The sequence below is a fragment of the Rousettus aegyptiacus genome, unplaced genomic scaffold (assembly GCF_014176215.1).
Source record: "Rousettus aegyptiacus isolate mRouAeg1 unplaced genomic scaffold, mRouAeg1.p scaffold_m13_p_16, whole genome shotgun sequence".
In the NCBI taxonomy this organism is placed as follows: domain Eukaryota; kingdom Metazoa; phylum Chordata; class Mammalia; order Chiroptera; family Pteropodidae; genus Rousettus; species Rousettus aegyptiacus.
In genome coordinates, this window is record NW_023416291.1 from 10,836,757 (window position 1) to 10,857,311 (window position 20,555).

Below are 20,555 nucleotides of genomic sequence, written 5' to 3' on the forward strand. Positions count from 1 at the left end.
AATTTATAGGTTAATCCAGAAGGAATTAAAGGCTTTACCATGTCCAGTTTTCCATGTGTGTTTGTGGGCTAAAGATTAAAGGAATCAAATGGTTTGATCTGTTTAGGTTTTTTATTTCTTAAGTTATATATCTCTTCATTAGTTTTTGTCGTCAATGAACTCAAATTCTTATTTTCATAAAGATCCTGCATATTATTGTTAGGTTTATTCCTAAATACCTAATTAAGCTTTTTTACTATTATGTATAGGATCTTTTTTATTTTCTGATTATTGCTCTTGTATACAGCAACCCTAATGAATCCTCCAGTTTTAAAATCTATATACTCTCAATTTTTACATTAAATTGCATATCACAATTTTGTTTCTTCTCTTCTGATTTTTATGCCTTTTATTTTTCTTGGCTTATTTGCATTTGCTAGGAAACTCATTACTAATGCTAGTCAGTAAAGAAGAAAGCTGGTATTCTGTTTCCCCATTAATATATAGGGTTTTTTTTTGCTATAGATTTTTAATATTTACCCCTGTATCAAGTCCCAATCCAGATTATCTTTTCCTTCAGAAGATGATGAATTTTAATGAATGCGTTTTGGATCTACTGAGATGATTATCTTGGTATTCTCCTTTCATCTATTCATGTGGTGAATAACGTTAATAGATTTCCTAGTATTTAGCCTTCCTTGCCTTCCTAGTATGCATTTAATGATGTACTTTTTAATCAGTGCTTGATTTGATATTCTAACTGTAGCTAAAATCATACATAAATTTAGCAATAATTTTTTATACTGGATCAGTTTTAAGGTTAAGGCTATACTAGCATCACATGAGTTGGAAAGCTTTCCCTCTTTCAGTGTTTTCTATGATTATGTAGCCCTTTAATTTAATAATAGACCTGGGTCTGGATTTTACTTGAACGAGGGGATGCATATGTGAAATTAAAGTATTTAAATGGTTATTGATCTGTTTAGGTTTTCTATTTCTTCTTGAGTTAGTTGTAATTTTTATATATAGAAAGTTGTCAATCGGTGGTTCAATTCTTTGATATCATTTTTAATCGTGTGTCTGAGTGATTTTTCAACTTTGCCAGAGATGTGCTAAAGTCCCGATGTTTTGTAGACATGTCCACTTCTGTCTGTAATTCTGAAAGTTTTTGCTTTAAATGGTATTTCAAGGCTATGTTGTTAGATGCATATAAGTTTATGATGCTTATATTTTCTGGATTGTTCTTTTTAGTAGTTTGAAGGGTCGATCTATGTCCAAATTAAAGATTTTCACTCTAAATTTGATTTTATTATACCGGCTTCCTTTGGTTAGTATTTTTCTGATGAATATATTTTCCACTCTTTTTATTTCATTTTGTTCTGTTAAAAATAGTACAGATTCAAATTAAGATCACAATAGGTGGTTTTAATTTAATTTCTGATGTTTTGGATTTATTTCTACTATCTTGATTTACGATTTGTACTTCCATAGGTTTTTTTAGTTTTTTTAGTTTATTCCCTAATCTACACCCCCTCTCCACCAACTTAGTATTTTGGAAGCTATACCTTTTATTATTTTAGTATGTTCTAGTTGTTAAAAATATCCTTCTTTTCACTTCTCATCCTCTCCAGATTATGATTCACACAGTTCCTATTTTATTCAAGGGCCACCACAATCTGGTTCCACTCTATCTTTCTAGCCTTCTCTCTCTCGACCATATGTCTCTACAAAGCCTAATCTCTAATTAAATTTCATTATTTGTCAGTCTCCAAATAAAATACAAAAATTCCTGGCATTCTGTTCTGGTTCATGATGTCTTCTGATTCACTCACTCATTCAACAAATACTTTATTGAACACCTGCTCGGTGTCTGACTCTGAGCAACACCAGTGAACAGAGACATAGTCTCTGGCTTCATGAAGCGTTGTGTGGAAACAGTAAACAAACGAACACGGTATAGTGTAAAACTTCATGAATTCATTAATTCATATAAATTAAAAGGTAATGGACTCCCACCTTTCACTCTACCTGCAAACACCAGTCCCTGGGCACACGGATACCACCAGGTGGCACCAAACCATAGCCAGACCTTAGACTGATCTGATACCTTGGTTTGAACCCTGGGATGCAGTCCACACACACACACACTTCACATAGGCTGACTTGGGCCATTTTATTAAACTCACAATTAATGCCATATTTTATGCAATTTGAGCTTTTTGGAGTTTCTTACTACCTTATTATGGGGATTTACTGTATCACAAGTTTTAAGTGCTGGCCAAAAAAAAAAAAAAAAGACTGGGAGACTATGACAAAAATAACCGAACGGTCCTAATTGAGATTGAAGAGTATCACCTGAGCCTCACTCTGAGAAAGTGGCATTCGACCTGAGATCTAAAGGATGACTAGGTGTTAGAAGCTGAAAAATGGAAAGCAGTGTGCTCCAGAAAAAAATGACATATGTGAGAGCCCTGTGAAGGTAAAGTATGGATTACTGGAAAGGTGCAAAGATAACGAACAGTGTGTATGCTGGGGAGAGGGGTATGACAGTTCATCAGAGTATGATACTTAGGAGCTTAGGCTCGGGAGCCCTACTTATTATCTGAGTTTAAGTCCTTGCTTCAACACTTAAATAGCTATCTAGCCTTCGAAAAGTTAGCCTAGGGCTGTTGAGAGTATTAAATATGTTAATACGTAAAGCTCTAAGAACTATTCCTGGCAATATACTGAAGAATATTTTAAATGTTAAGAGTTTTGGGCTTTGTTGCTATTATTTTTCATTGTTACTATGGTGACATTGGTTAACGAAATCTAAGTTTCAGGTGTACAAGTATGTGTATATATGTTGCACTGTGTATATATGTTGCCCACAGTTAAGAGTTCTTTCTGTCACCACATATTTGACCCCTCGTACTCCATCTACCTCCCCTTCTCCCCGCTCTCCCCTCCCCTGGGGTAACCACTAGTCTACTGTCTATGTCCATGAGTCTCTGTGTGTCCTGTTTGTTGCTATTATCATTGTGATTCCTTCTTGATGGATGAGAAAAGCTAAATTATTCAGTGTATTGAAGGCCACGTTAAAAATCCTGAATATTATCCTGCATGCAATTAGAACCCACTGAAAGATTTTAGGGAAGGGTACTATGTGAACAATTGATTGCTTGGGGTCTCAGGGAGAAGGGTCAAGAGTTAAACAAGACCAATTAGAAGGCTATGGCCCGCATAGTAGCACATACCAAAAATAACTACAGATTGGATTAGGCTAGTAGCAGTGAATATGGAAAGAAAATGGTAGATTCAAAACATATTTTGGAGGCGAAACTGACATGATTTGTAATGGACTAGGAGGTAAGGGAGGTGTAAATGAATGACTTCTCAACCAGAAAAACCTCTGCTATTGACAAAGGTCCTTTACTAACAAACTTTAGCCAGGCTCCTGAACCTTCTCCTATGCCTATCTGTATACTTTTTAAAATCCAGTTTTATCAAGAACCTGGCTACGTCTGTTTAGCTAGTCATCAGAATCCTCCATCCTCCATATCTGATCACTCACGACATCTAATTGGGTTCCTCATCCTCCACCACCCCTCAGATGATGTCCGATTGTCCTGGCCTGTCTTCAGTAAGAATTTTCTTAGGTTGGTTTAGCCAGAACCCCCCATTACTCCTGACATTTCCTCTTAGTAATTTTCCATCCACAGACCCCCGCGCCCTGCTCCTTGGTTATAAATCTTCACTTACCAATACTGTATTCAGAATTGAACCCTCTTTCTCTCTCCTCCACTGCAATATTCCATTGCAGTGACCTCTTATCTATCCCAATAGTCCCCCCTTGAATAAAGTCTTCCTTACCATGCTTTAACAAGTGCCATTGAATTTTTTTCCTTAACAATGCCCAATGAAATTTTATTTATCCTCCCAGGGTCAGCTGAAATATGAACTTTCCATCACAATAGCTAATAGCTTTCTTCTTTATGCTCACTGATTTCATTAAACCTTAGGTTATAAAGTTTTTTTCTTATGTCTTTTCCCCAATAAAGAGCCAGGTCCTTTACAGTAACAGCCATATCTAATTTCTTGTTCTAGCCCACACACAAAAAAGCTCTGTGCATACCCCAGGCAGTCTCAGACAACTCCACAAATGGTCTCAGACTCCAGAGTAACTCCTCATGCATTTTTCCTTCCTTTGGTAAGCACAAGAATTCAGCCTGCTTTCGTCTCCTTTCAGCTCTCCTGTCTTTTGGAATTCTTTTTCCCCTAAGACCAACTAATTAACTAGTCTCTCATTAGCCTCCCCTTTTCCTGCAACCTCCAAAAAACAAGTATGTGGGGATTTTGTTATAGTGCTTGCTCCTAATTGAAAAACAGAAGATAACAAAATTAAACACAGGGTTATACGATTTTACCATGGTGGTCTCTAATCTATAGTTCCTGGCTCCTTCTGTGAGATGGTAAACTGAATGCATTGGCTTCTTCACTTTCATTCCCAAGGATGAGGTTAACTAAAAGTTCCTCCCTTTCTTACGGAGGCCTCTTTTCTCAAAACACAGGCCTGCAGGTGAAGTCTAGATATAATAATTGGTGTCTTCTTGCCTCAAGTAGATAACTGGCACTTCTGAGGGCCTCCTAAAAAGGCATGTAGTGGTAGTAATAGAATTAAAAACAAATGCGATAATGCCAACTTTGTTTTTTCCGAATGGCTAAAACTTAATGTTGTAAACCCAAATACATGCTAACTGTAGACCAATGTCTCTAAAGAGAAAAAAAAGATGTTCACTTAAAAAAATTATAGAAATGTAAAAAATAAAAATACCTCACCCCCTAATCCTACTGTTCCCCAATTGTAACCAACCACTCCAACAGGCTGAGCTCTTAGCACTGTCTCCTGATTTTTATGAATAGGAAAAATACGTCCTCACGTTTTTGATGGTATTATTGATTGCCACACATGAAATTCAGCAAATTAATTTTAAATAAAGGTACAAACCACGGTAGGTTTGGCAGTATCTATGACTTCATGATCAATAGAAATCAAACATGTTCATATATTGTGGTTTCAACAGATATCTCGAAATAAAATTTATGATCATCACAACTTTGAAACTGTAGCAGGAAATTAGATCTACCAGCATATTTCATTATTTAACGCGTTATTAAAGAAGTATACGCCTTAATATACCACAACTGAAAATAGTCTGAAAGTTATATTTCAATATGTTTGGTTCCTTGGTAATCCTAGGCATTTTATATATTTTAAAACACTGTTCTGGGAGAAGGTCTACAGATTTTATCATATGGCCAGAGAGGCCATGACGTAAAAAACATTAAAAAAAAAAAAACATACAAAAGTTAACAGTAAATGCCTGTTTTAAAAGTGTTCACAGGACTGGGAAGATAGAAAAGGGGACAGGGGGCAAAATATATGGTGACAGAAGAAGACTTGACATTGGTGGCGAACACAGGGCAGCGTCCGGACGATGGATTATAGCCTTACATACTTGAAACCTATATTATTTTATTGCCCAATGTCACCCTTAATAAATTTGACTTTTAAACATTTTAAGTTTTCATGATCTCCTCTAAGTGATGAAAATGAGAAAACTTGCAGATCCTTTTTCCAGTTTGCAAAAGGGCATGGAGGATACATAAAGGACCATGACCCCTTCTCCTCCTGAAAGAGCGCCGCACCAAAGCACCCAGCTGTCAATTCCAAAACGGCCACCCGCCTGTGCAACTTCCTCATCTCCACACCTTTTAGCTTGTATGGTCAATGAGCGCACCTACGGCCCAAATCTGTGGTGGCAGACAATTCAGTGGAAGGAGAATAATAGTTATCAGCGGTTAGACAGCTGTGAATGAGGACCTAAGGAATTCAGATTTTAAAATTGGTGATGCTTTGTCTTATTTTACTTTTCATTTACAGTAGCATTTTGGAAACCAAATTTGTGTTAAAAAACAGATTTGTATACTTTGTTTAAAACTCTTGAAAGGCTTCCCACTGCCCTGTAGAGAAGGCCAAACAGATAGGAAGCTGACGAAGTCCTCAGCAGTAAGGTCTTTTTCACCTCTTCCGCGTCACTTTGATCCCCTTCCCTTCTCATAATCCAAATTATAGCCATACTTAATTCCTTTCTGCACCTCAAATAGGCCATGTTCTTTCTCCTTCCTCCAGACTTTCAACCATGCTATTCTCAGCTTGGCTAATTACTTCAAACCCTTCAAATCTGTTTAAATGTCACTTCCTCAGGGAGGCATTTCCCTGCTGTACACTCTTCTAAGCCTTTCATTAATCCTATCGTAACATTCATCACAGTTTATGATAATAACATGTTTAACTGTTCATCTTTCCACAAAGCTCAAAGCCTGGCGAAGGCAAAGACAGGACAGGGTCTCGCTCACCACAAGGTATTCACTCCGCTCTGAGCCTGACATGCTGCGTGCAGGTCCTCAAGTAAGAGCAGGCAGCGGACAGTGAATGTGTGGATGTGCCTAGAGACAGCTTTAGCACGCATATTTGTACATCTAACCACCCTGACCTATGCCTAGTCGCCAAAATCTGTAACCTTGTGTGCTACTCTGTTAAAACTCCATAATTCATATTTCTCCCTCTCCTCAGTCTGAATTAATAAAATTTTATTAGACACATTGTTATATAGTAAAATTGAAAGGCACCTGCTGTTTAAAAAATAAAACTCTGAATGCAAAGGAATGAATGCTACCAGTTTCCAAAACCAAACATCCTTTAACGGTCTACTTTCTACATATACTTATCTGTTCTTTTATACAAAATAGATTTTTCCTGAAAAGTATACAAATAGCATTTAAAATCATTCCTTTTCACTTCTGCTTTATTAATTGACAGGGTAGTTCTTTGCTTTTGGTCACTACTTTCTTCTTCACATAGTTAATAATCTGTAAAACATATTCAAGTGCATGAAAAGTCAGTGGCTATTTAAATGAGCCTTTAAAAAATTCTGTTTTAAAATTACAGCTTAGAAAGCAGAAGCTTGATTTTTATTCTTAGATCACAAAATCCAATTAAAAAGTGATATTCAATTATGATAAAACTATTGGTGTAAGTAAATGTGTTATATTAAATTGCCTTTCCATCTTCTATTCTCTCCATAATTTAATGCTTTTTGGTTATTTTGTATACTTTTAAACAATACAGTTCAGTGATTTTTTACTTAAATAATTTAGAGATGTTGGGACATGGGAGAGGATGAAGAGATTAAAGAGGGTCAAATATATGGTGACAGAAGGAGACTAGACTTTGGGTGGTGAGCACACAAGAGGATATATGGATGATGTATTATAAAATTGAACACCTGAAACTTATGTAATTTATTAACCAATGTTACCCCAATAAATTTAATTTAAAAAAGAACTGAGATCTTAATCAGCACATATAGGGACTTCCACAACTGCAAAATACCCCTATTTTTCATAAACCTGATATTTTAATGTCCAATTCCCACTAAATAGGATTTTCAAGGAAGATTCATTAACTGCACGATACCATTATTTCAGTAATTCTAAGGTGTACATTCCTTTTCAACTAAAATGTACATTCTGATATCTCTGAAATCAGGGTATATCTTACAATTGATGGTCTCCTAAAGTTTATAATTGGCAGCATTTTTTTTCTTTTAGTGGTCTAAAAATAGTGTTTCTTATAATTTATGGCATCTTAGGCTAAATGAAATACAGTTACTAAAACATCAAAACTATTCTCTAATAATTCTTTCTAAGTGATCTAAATCACAACACAATTATAATTCAAACAATTCTAGAATCAAAACTAAATGAACTTAAGATTAACATTTTTTGTTTTTAGAAAACTAGTGACCGGGCTTAACTGAAGAAAATAGATAACTGGAAGAAAATGCTTCTTTTAAAAAGATTTGAGAAAAAGTCTACATTAGAAGCAGAAATACCAGAAAAGAAAAGAAAAAGAGGCTTGAAGATGTTCAGTCAGTAGTAGCTTCCAAGGAAGTGAAGGCATGAAATAGCCCTAGAGCTTTATCTATAAAAAGAAACAAATATTAGGAACATGGCAGGGGATAACTCAGATAGCAAACTGCTTAGGAGAGAAAATACTAGTGTATTATTCTCCCTCCTTAAGGAGGAGCCACTGTCACTCTTTAAACAGAAATATGGTGTAGGTAGTTGAAATTGTAATTAAATGTAAAATTGTAAACATTCTTAATAAATTAAAAACCAACCTACCAGCATTGTCTTCCTTCTGGCTCAATCTGTTTCACCTTCAGGTAATCCTAGGATAGGGGCTCCTTTTCAGATCCCCAGTTTTTCAGGCCGATCTTCTACCTCCCTGTGGCAACAATATTTTCTAATTAAAAGAGTCCCTTTGTGCCACAGGGAGGATTTCTGATGATATAACAAATACAAAAGTTACAGCTCATCATGAAGCCAACTTAGTCTTCAGATTCTTCAAGAAAGAAATCTGGCTCCTTATCTTATTTTTTAAGAGAGAAATCAGGTTTTGTTTTTTAACTGCATTTTTAAAAACCTAAACTTTCATTTTTTTTAAAAAAAGCAGTGCTTTCTTGTTAAATTATATAAAAATTTTTATTATTCATCTATCTTTTCAGCTAATCTCTAAATATAATTTTGTTGATCATGAAAAAATTTTTCTACGTTTTCTTGATAATTATTTCCTAAGTCCAACTTTTTACGTTTTAACACCTGGTTAAAAACCAAAGCCCTGCTCCCAATGATTAGAAGAGAGAAGCAGGAAGCTACCAGACCCCTTTCAGCCAATATTTATTAGTAAAGATTAGTAAGTCTACTTGTATTATACAACACAATGTTAATTATGTTTAAACGAACATTTTAAAAAGGCCAGCAGGAAGTATAAAGAAGCTGTGGTTACTGTCCTCTTGCTGGTTAAGATTATGGGTGATTTTCACTCTTTATTTTTTGGAATACGTCCCAATTTTTCCAGTGAGCGAGTACTGCTTTCATTGTAGGGGAAAAAAATAAATTTAGGTATAAGCAAGAATGATGAAAACCTAATGAGATTTTAACATGATGTTAATCTAGGTATGACAATATTATGGCTTTGATATAATTTTAGATGACCATATTTATGTTTTTGGATGACTACCTTTTTATATTTTAAATAACCCTAAGATATTCAATATTTAGCATATAAACGAAAAAGAAAATACATTTAAGATTTTACATAGATGGCTCTTGCTTATACTGTAATACTATGTCAAAACTCAATTTGTTTCAGTCTGTATTTCCTAACACTATTATATACCATATTTGACAAAAGTAAAAAATGCGGTCTCTGTCTTCAAGGGACTTATACACTCACTTTGAAAACAAAAGCAGCATACACAACAAGAACAGTATAAGAAAGTGAATAATCAAGTGCTTAAATCCAGATAGTCTAACAGAAGGAAAGGGAGTGTTTCATGTAGACCACAATCATTGTGGAGTTTCACGTAGTTGGGCCTTAAAGAATGGACAATACCGGAACTCATTCTTGATAGAAAACTACTTGAGCAAAAGCTCAGAAGCATAAACAAATAGCACAGCCCATGCCAGAAGCAATAGGAAAAACCACAATAACACAGTGTTTCAGTATATAAGGAGGTCAGAGTAGGAAGGAGCTACTTCTGGATGATTCTGTGGGTCACTGAATTCGGCAGAGGAGTGGCCTTTGAAATCTGATAAAGAACTTCAGGAGAATGATAAATGTAGTTGCCAAAGCACAGTAAGTGAAAGAAGGAACGACGAGGAAAAAGCACTGACTGAAGGTATAAGGCATGTTTTTTTTTTTAACAAGTGGAAGTGAAAGAGAAAAATATTATAGAGAAGTAAACAAATATTTTGTTTTCATGTATAAAGGACCTCCATATTTGAAGGTACAAGGAAAGGTGCTGATGCAGTTAAGAGAGCACTTATGGAGCACTCACTACATCGTAAGCACTATACTTTATCGATTTATTTTATGTAATCCTCACAACCCTGAATTGCTATTTTATGACAGTGAAACAGGCTCTGAAAGGGTTAAATACTGCCAAGTAAGTAATAAAGTAAAAATCTGAAACCAAGACTAACTCACTCAATAGTCTTCCCTTTTCTACTAAACAGAGCTACTTAAATGGCTAAAAAGAAAAAAATTAAGCTCGGGAATAGTCACCCAGAATTTTCTTCCATATTTGACTACTCTTTGGCTTCTTCATGTTCCTCAAAATGTAAACATTCCCCAAAATTAATCCCTTAATTCTGTATCCTTTGTTCTTGATCACGGAGAGATAAATATAGAATTTAAATATCTTCCCCGTTGGGGAAATCTCGCAAATACCTTCCCCATTCCCATGGAGATTACATTTACTGCCATGGTCTCAATGAGTACGATTCCCAGACCAGTCTCTCCTAGACCTTTCTTTTTACTAAGCTTCAGTTGTACTAGATATCCTCCATCTGAATCTCCAGATCCGTTTCCTACTCTGCTTCACTCTGCTGTCTGTCCCAAAAGGCTGACTTCATCAACAGGGCTCTCATGGTCTCGGGCTGGGATCAGTCAGTGGAGCGCCTTGGCAGGGGAGTAAAGGAAAGGGGTACAGAACTGGACTACTGCACTGGCTCCCTCTCTGCGGCATCACCCTCAAGCCAGTTGTGCCATTTGACCAAAAGGCCCAGATCCTCCCAAAGTGACCCTCTATCCAGGGCTCTCTTCTCCTGGGCTCTGATAACCCTTTTCTCCATTTGGCCCAAGGGTCATAGGACAGAAACAGCTCTATTGCTGCTGGCTTTGCAGTCCTACCTACTTCTTAAGGTCACCCACATATTTGTAATGAGCCATTTATTAAAATGTTCTTTAAATTATCCTAATTTGAGTATGCCATCTCTTTCGAGATGGGACCCTGACTATACATTTGTGCATCTTTAAATACCTACACATTTCTCCTTAGATGCTCTACTTCAACTCGAAATCAGTATTACCAAACTTTTTCCTGTAAGTCAGTCAGTCTTGCGTTCCTCACATCCCTAGATGTTACTATCGCCATCACTCAGTGTCAAAAAACTGAGCAGTATCTTACCTGATTATGCCTCTCCCCCCAATCCATCGCGTCTTGTGAGACGTGCCACAGCAGTATCGCCTGCTTATGCCCCTTCTGTTCCTATTGCTTCTACCTTGTCTTAATATTTCTCCAGTCATCTCTTGACTCATAATAGCTAGTCGTCCTGCTTATCTTTTCCCCTATAATTTATCCTCTATATACCAAGATACTGAACACATAGTACTTTCCACTCAAAATCTTCCAAATCTTTCTGCATCTTCTATGCCTAATTACTAACCCTTGGGTTCAATCACGATCTAGTCACAACTCTTTGTAAAACCTCCTGTCAACATCTTATTTACTCAATATCTTCTAACCAAACCATGAATTTCAATTGAATTTTCAATTCAAATAAATTCCACCAATTTATTGATGACATTTCTCTCAGTCTGAAGTGTCTTTTGCCCACTTCCCATCTGCCCAGCCAATTCCTACCATTTGTCCTTCTGTACTTTCTCTAAAACATTCTCCAATCCTGTAAACTGAACTTTCCTCTTCTGAAAATTTCTTTGACTTTATAAAAGCACTCAATTTATTCTATACGGCTTTATGTTTTGATTATTGTGTGTATGTATATATAAATTCTCTTAATTTAACTAAATTATTAACCTCTTAAGGGAAAGAAACATGTTGAAAACCATGCCTTTGCATATAACAAATGCAAAGTATTTACTGATATATTCCCAGTAATTTCAGTGGAAGGTTAAGAGGATAAATATAGTAAGTTAAAGTACAAGATGAAGAAGCAGATACTAAACATCTCAATTGTCTCAGACAAGTCTTAAAAGATTTCTGTCAAAACTTATCTATTATTAATCCCATTGGCATAAACTTGTTACTTTTTAAAAGGTAATCTGTAATAATGCATTAAAACTTATATAGTCTTTACATATATGTAATTTTTTGAATGAACACAAAAACTGCATTTTCAAATCTTGGTAGGGAACGCAAGAGATTCCTCTCCACCCCCAACTCACCCCATCGGTCCACAGAGCAGGTCTCCAGAGCTGGTGGAGTCTGCAGCCACCGGGCAAAGGTATTTCCGGCCTGCGAGAGTCAACACCACCCTTCGTCCAAACTGCATTACTATTTCTCAAAGGCTCTTTACGATTGCTAATCCTCAGTTATTATCAAAAATCAGTTTATAGGTTTATGTGGCTATATCTATTTTTCAAGTTTCAAAACAGTTTGTGTTTTTCCTATAAAACTTAAGAGAGGATTATTATTACATATAAGCTCCATGAGGAAAATGTAGACTTTTAGTTTATAAAATGGTGAAGCAAAATAGCCTATAATTACACCTAACAAAATGAGAAATCATCTTATTCACAAAATTATGAAAATGGCTAAGTATATATCGTTATATGATCTTAGTACTCCTGCCTGGATGACATCATGAACATTGTTTCTGGTTTAAGTATATAGGGATAAAAGAAAAACTTCAATGTAAACATATAGACAACTGACATGACAGGTCGATAAAATAATTATGAACATTTTCAGACGAATATAATCTAAGTTATAATGTAGGAGCATTCCAGGAAGCGTTTCCTAGATGTACAAAAGGAAATCTTATCCTATATGAATCTCATGTTCACCAATTCACCAAATTAAAACTGCTGTAACTATTTGATATATATTCCTTTCCTTTTCTTCCCAGTCAGCTTCTTCTCCAAAATTTACGCATCTGGAATTTAAGTTAACACTTTACATCTCCACAAAAAACGGGCCTGATCCTAGCCTACTACCTAAAGGGAAACATACATTAGGATGAGTCATAACAAACTTTATTCATTTGTGTATGTTCTAGATGTCAGAAGAATGAAAATTTATTCAGGTTTTAACTTGTTTAAAAGTACATTTGATTCTTTAAATAAAAACAAAATTAAGCTCAGATTAGCTAGTCTAAACTAATTTGTATATTAATAATCTCTATAAAGTTACATTAAAAATGCATGAGCTATAGTATTCTAATGTAACTTAGTATATTGTACACTCCATGGTCTGCATGCCTTATGATGAACAAATCAGTGTTTTAAACTGTTGTGATTATAGATTTATAAGCCAGCAATTTTCTGTATCAATTTGGCATTGCCTTTAGAAGAGTTTTATCTGAATCCTAAGTTTTACAGTGTTGTTCTATAAAGAGATACCAGAATACTGTATCATTCTTTATTTTTAGAAATAATAAATCAAGCATAGATTTCATTAAAAATCCATGAGTCAGCATGGAATTAAAAATGTAAAATGACCTTTTCGGGTGCATTTAGACTATTTTAGAATAATGTGAGTTATTTGCTAACATTTCCTTTTAGTGTTGAAGAAAAATAAATCTAAAAAATATTATCAAGTATTCAAAACCACTTTTAAAATATCACATAAGTAACTGTTCTTTTACTCAGACTTTGTATATTCTCTTTCGTATCGCAATCACTCATATCTCTGCCCTGGAAATGATAACATCACCCTCAGAGTTCAAGAAGAAAATTAAATCCCTTAAATGGATTATATTGCTTCCTATATGGGATTGTTTTCATTTGAATAATTTAAATTAATGAAGCACTGACCACCAATTGTACAAGCAATAAAATTTGGCCGATATGCTCTGGTATTGTCGTGTGATAAATACCATAATTTTCTACCGAAGCAAACCTGGCACTGTAGTTTTCATTTTTTATAGGTTCTATTTTTTTTTTTTTCATTCAACTTTAGCTGTCATACTTTTCTCTAGTGCTCTTAGTTTTCTGTTTAGGTATGCTTCTATAATAACATCAGTTATAACAGCTACTTCAAAATATCATCATGCAGAATACTTTTAGCTGTTCTTCCTATTCTTTTCCTCAAGAAGAAAATTCATCTCTGCCACAAGACTTCCAGCATCTTACTGAAAAACTCTTCAAACTCTCAGAAAAACACATGTATCTTCCTGCCACTTCCGTTATCTATTGTAAATCAAGTACCACTCCAGACTACAGTCATGAAGGTTATTTAAAGTATTTAGTAACCTTTTTTAATAAAAATGAACTGAATACCACACCGTATGAGGTTTGCTCGAACTGCTGTCACCATTGCTCTGAAAAGCAAGGTAAATTCCAACCCCTCAGCTCAAAAAAAATAAAGCTGGAGGAAGGACAGCTTTTAGCTGGAAGGAGCTAGTGGTACCATGGAGTGCTACTGGACCTCAACAAACAGAAAGACATCAAACACTCAAAATTTTTAATCATGAGACTTAGCAACATTTATAGAAATTTATCTAAATACTTTAGAATTATTAGGATTGTAGAGCAAGCATAATAATAGCTAGAGATAAATTTTAATATTTATTACTATAAAATAGTCACTACAATCCTATTGGTAAAATATTCTATTTTCTTTATGGTCAATGGCAAAAATTAAAAGGTTTCTCCAAAAATTATACATACTAACCCCCAATTAAACATAGTTATCTCACCACAGACAGACTGAAATACCACCATTTCTAAGAAGACAAAAAGGGAAGAGGAATCCAATAGACGACTGTGAGGATGCTTCTGACCTAAGAAAAAAGGAATCAGACTGCTCCACCCATTCTGATTCAAAAAAACTCTTAATGTGTTATAAAATGAGAATACTAAATTTATTTTTTAATTTAAAAAAGTTACCCTCATAGACTAGCCTACTGACTCCTATAAGTAAACAACTGGTCATATTCATACTCCCAGAAAAAAAAATGATAAAAATAATTTTATTATTGTAGGCTTGTAATTTTGTCCCTAGGGTCCGTGATATGAGATTGGCACACCCCAAAAAATTATAATGCAGAACTCCTTATATCTCTATAAATTCCCTTTAAAAAGAAGTGTGTCATTAATTTCTAATCCATACTAAACAGCATTGCAAAGAGGTTCTTTGGTATGTTATTCATCTGGCAACAGTAATGCTGACACTTTCAAAATGAGAAAGGTATAAACGATAAAGTTTATGAGATGTCTACCTGTTTCCACATTCTCGGTCTCAACTTCTTGTTCTTCTGCCACATCTTGCATCATATAAGTCTCATCATCATAAACCAGAACCTGGGCTGCATAGCCCTGCTCTAATCTGGCACTGGGAACTGGCTCCACAATCACTGCTGGATATTCAGAAACCTTTTCACTTTCCTACAAGAGCAAATTTAAAAAACAATCAACCTTTTTATTCACAAATTCTGGATTCACTTATAAATCCTTGAGTTCACAGTCTCAAGGAGCCCACACAATAAGTTTCATGTATTACAAATATGACATAAGAATCAAAGAGATGAAAAAGGCTAACTTTAATAATCTTTTCGAGTCTCAAGAGGTGAGACATAAATGTACCATTTTCAATAATCAGGGCTTTAGGATTAAGATGGCAAATTAAACACATGCACATAATTTCATTCTCCTCTGAAAGCCCACTGAAACACAATAAAAGACTTTAAAACATAAACCAATACGGAGAAGAGATAAGAGCGACAAAATCCTGGAAGACTGAGAGTGGATGGATGAATATTATTAGGTGGTTTAGCAGACCCAGGAAAGCCAAATAACCTGACACACACACACACACACACACACACACAAAGCTAAGAAACAAACAGTTATACTGGAGAATCTACACAAGGCAGTGCCAATTATTTCTGGAAATGGAGGAGCAGCAGGTGGTAGAGAAAGAGGAGGAGGTTAAAACGAGGAAGTTTCCATTAAAGCCATTTGAAAATCACTCTGATTCCTAGACCTGCTCTCTCCTCCATGAGGCGAGGCCAACAGACCACCCTGCCTCAGCAGAAGATTGGAGAGTGAAGTTACTTGCTGGAGAGGGAGAAACAAGAGCATCTTTGAGATACATTAGGCACATTTACTAGTATCAGTATTGCACCCAAAACGGTTTCCAATCAGCTTTTTAGTCCTGCCCTTCTAATCATGAGCAGCCAGCCAAGTATTACCATGTATCCAGGGAAAAGCCTCGAACACAGAATACACACACACACACACACACACACTCATATTCCTCACAGAGATAAGAGAAGTTATTATAACCATAAAACAAGAATGGACTACAATTTAATAGAAAAAAAAAACAAACATTAAAAAATAAAGACTTCTTAAAAATTAAAAACATGGTAGCCAAAATAAAAACAGAGGCTTAGAAGATAAAATTGAGGCAGTCTTCCAGGAACCAGAGAAAACAGATAAAGCAATAGAAAAAGGAAAGACAAGAGAATAATATTAGAGGGTCAATCTAGGAAGTCTAATATCTGAATAACAGTTCTAGAAGAAGGAAAAAGGGGGGGGGGGAAGGTTGGAAAGAAATCAAAGTATTGCAGAAATTCTTCTAGGGCGAAGGACATAAGCGGCCCATTTGAAAGGACCTATCAAGTGTTTAGCATAACGAAGTAAGAGAGACTGCCACAGAGGCATACCAGGATGAAATATTACATTACTAGAGCAAAAAAGAAGATTCTACAAGCTTCTAGAAAGAAAATACAGGTCACATACAAAAAGAATCGAGACTCAGTTTAGTCTTCTCAACCATCATACTGGAAAGATGACAATGGAGCCATTTCGTCAAAATTACAAAGGAAAATTACTTCCGACCTAGAATTCTTCACCCAGTCAAACCATCTGATGAATGAATAAAGGTTTTCTCAGACATGAAAGCTCTCAAAACATTTACCTTTTATGCATCCTTTCTCAAGAAGCAACTAGAGAATGCATTCCATCAAAAAAGCAAATTGTAAAAAATAAAAAAGACAACTTAGGATAGAGAAAATAGAAGATCTGCATGGGAGAGACCACGGTGATCTTTACGAGGCCTGTGAAGAGAGACTGCAGGGTGCCAGGTGTGCGATGGACCACAGGGCGTCCAGACCGCAGCAGGGTGACTCCCGCGACAGCACCGTAACCTGCCAGCACACAGACTGCCACTGCCACTGTTCCTAAGGGGAGACTGCCCACACGAGCCTATTCCTGATTTTTATTCATATCTGGTTTGCCTTGTTGTCCCTACTCGCCCCATCTTGCCTTGCTACCTGGATCAGCTGAGAATATTATTTCACTTCCTAGGTGTGTTCTACTTCGATCTGCTCCTCTAAGTACTGGAAGATGACCAAGACGAGTGTAGAAACCAAAAAAAAAAAAAAAAAGAATAGCACTCTTTCCATGTGACCGTTTCTCTGAGAACGAACACGCCGTACAGGGTCCACACTGCAGCCCTGACAGAAACCAAACTGGGAAGGCCCTAAGTTTCCAAGAACTCACTCACAGCACCGCTCACTGACCACCCGAGTCAAAGCTCTTGAAACTTGGTGAACCTGATGCCAAACTAGTCGGCCCTTTTCCTGGAAGCCTTCACCCAACCATGGTAATGCTGCTCTTTCCCAACTCGGGTAGCTTGGTACACTTTTCATTTTTTCAAAGTAAACAATGTGTTGTTTAGGAATGTGTACACAAACAACACTATAAAGAAAAGTAAAGGAACACATAAGTCAGGATAATGGCACCTCTGGGGACATGGATGGGGCACACGTAGTATTCTAAAATACTAGTAATTTCTATTTTTTAACCTGGGTGATAGGTAATAGTATTCTTGTTGTTATTTGTAAACTGAAAGATATTTTATTCATTCTTCATTTTGCATCAAACATCTCACACAAAAAATTTTTAAATAAAGTACAAAACAAAGATAAATTTTTTAAAAAGAAAGTGCATGCCGAATATTAACACTGAATCCCCTACTCTATATAAGGCAAAAATGTGAGTCCAACTTTTTGCTGTTAAATAATTCTTTCCCACAAAGTGTATGTAACAGCTGAATTTCCATGCCTCTTGCTCAGCCTATAGGCAGTACCACCCAGGTATAAAAATGCTGTTAATGAGAAGCATGGGACAGGTAGAGACTGATAAGGTCTCCACTCACGAGAAACTCAGAAAGCTACATTGTAAGTAGCATCTGAACTAGTACTGACCCAAGCAGTGAATATTTTATTCATATATAATCCAAGGGACTTAGAACTTCTTTCATTCCTCAGAAATCTATTAGCACATTTAATAGTGACTTAAATCTGAGATTATTTTATATTGTACACCACCATCCCCACCCTACCAGTAAGAAATAAATCAAATTTTCTCAACTGTGAAATATTTGAGGACTATAATTACGTAAAAGGCCAATTCCTCTATCTAGACTCTCTTCCCCACCAATAAGGATTCTGGACCCACTCTTCTCTCTTACATCCTAGTTGGGTTTTGTTTTGTTTTGATATTTCAATGGTTCTTTCCCTTTAACCACAAAAAAGCAAAATTTTTTTTATTAAAAAAAAAAATCACCTCTTCTTTCTTTTAGCTGAACTCCGGATCTTTGCTCCTTATACAAGTATACACTTCTCAAAAAGACAGTCCAACTCCTTGACTTGTTATTACATATACCATGTAACCTGGACACTGCCACCTCCCTGAGGTTATCCTTTCAGTATGGGAGTAAGAACCAAATTCTATTTCCGTTTTCAATCTCGTTTGCCATTCTGCAGACTATACAATGACCATTGCCTCATTTTAAAAATTATTTCTCCCATCGTTTTTGTTCTCTTTCTACCTCTCTACTTTTAAGCATCTCCTCTGACTCTCGTTCCATCTCCAGTGACTCAAACGTAGCCAACTTACTAAGGTTCTGTTTCCCCTTTCTTTCTACTCTCTACTACCATCCCGGGCAAGCCCGCCCATTTTTATGGTTTCGAACAGCACCTCTATGCTGATGATTACTAAATCGTTGTCTTCCACTGTGACCCATCTCCCAAATTCCGAACGCGGATTTTAAACTACCAACTTAACATCTTTACAATATTTCAAGCTTAATGTGTCTAAATGGAAGAAAATTATCAATATCTCTTTCTGTTCCGCTATCCTCTGTGCTTCTCTAACCCTCAGTTTCTTCATACTTAAGAGATAATAATAGTCATACCTCACAAAGTTCTTCAAAAATTAAATATGCACAAAGTACTCAGCAGTGTCTAGGAGAGTAAGGACTCAATTACTGACAGTTATTACACTATAACAATAGTAATAATATTCAAACCTACAACTTGCATCTTTTCGCATTACAATCAGATTTATTATTTCTTCATAAAAAAAGCTTTCATGACTCTGGATTAGTCTAAAAGGAAAGTTTAACATAATACGCAATGTTTTTTTTTTTTAACACTCTTTGAAACAGAACCCTCAGCCCACCTGTTAAAAGTTGAACTCTGTCCCCCAAAAGATGCTCAAGTACTATAACCCCCAGTACCAGCTGGGTCTTTGCAGATGATCTAGTTTAGAAGAGATCATTAGGATGAGCCTTAATCCAATACGACCATAAAAAGAGCAAAACGAGAGAGAGAGAGAGAGAGAGAGAGAGAGAAGACGATATAAAGACACAGGGAAAACGGCCGTCTCTAAGCCAAGAAACACCAGAAGCTACCAAGAGACAGACGTGGAAGAGAGTCTCCCTCACAGCCACCAGAAGGAACCAATGCTGCCAACACCTGGATTTCAAACTTTTGGCCTCCAGAACTGTGAGAGAATACCTGCTACTTAAGCCACCCAGGTGTTTATGGTACTTTGTTACAGCGGCCCCGAGGAACAAAAACACCACCTTTACAGCCTCAATCCTTACATTACTTCGCATAGCTATTTGATTACTTGCTTTGCCCCCAATTTCCAACGGTAAAGGTTTCCATGACTTGTTCACGTTACTTTGTAGCCTGAATTACCTTCCACAACTGCCCAAATGCTTTTCATCCACTCAAGGCCCAGTTCCAAGGAGTCTGCTATAATGTCCCAATCTGAATCAGTTTTTCCATGCAAGTACTTGTAGAACAAGTTGTTTGCCAAATATTACCACTGTCCATTATCCTGTATTATAATTATCTGTTTACACATCCAACTCCTCGACGAGACAGTAAGATGTGTGAGAGAAGAGCCTGTTATCTTAGTCAATTTTTATCCTCCTCAACCATATGTACTTCACATAAACTGAAGAGGCATTTAAGTATTTGTAACTTGGTTCGAAGAATAATAAAGCTTAATAAATTGTAATATTACAGGTATGGTATTTATAGATTCAGTATATTGTAATCTACAATGCCAAGTAACTTCATGAGTTTTTCCTCTGCCAAATGACAGGGACCACAGGCTACTGCGTACATGTGTGCAGATCGTTATTGCTTCCTACTGTGTAGAGGGATGAGCTATTTTTACTAGGGAAGAAAGATGGAAAAGGATAGAATTAGGTTTCTTTGTTTTATAAGAATATAGTAAAAACTTATATATCCACTAAGTTATTTTACTTATGATCACTATAATCTTGCTCAAGTCACCAAATTATGCAATAATTAAATGCATGAAATCCAGATTCAGAAGATCTTGGCACAACCTACCTAGTTCTCTATAAATTAAGGCTGTTGGACTTAGCAAATAAAAACAAAATACCCAGTTAAAT

The 20,555-nt window shown here is 36.0% G+C and overlaps 1 protein-coding gene across 11 annotated transcripts in view; it reads right to left on the reverse strand.

Moving 5' to 3' along the window:
• Nucleotides 1–20,555, reverse strand: part of ELF2 (E74 like ETS transcription factor 2) — a 78,761-nt gene that overhangs the window by 29,446 nt on the left and 28,760 nt on the right. For 6 of the 11 annotated variants that reach the window (XM_016154054.2, XM_016154053.2, XM_036234275.1 and 3 more), the window contains one exon: nt 15,052–15,217. The exons of 2 other annotated variants lie outside the window; for them this stretch is intronic. In XM_016154054.2, the coding sequence (XP_016009540.1) occupies nt 15,052–15,217 (166 nt within the window). Of the gene's footprint in view, nt 1–8,208; nt 8,312–15,051; nt 15,218–20,555 lie in introns of all 11 variants that reach the window. 3 more of the 11 variants (XR_004955011.1, XR_004955010.1, XM_016154060.2) reach the window with 1 other exon arrangement.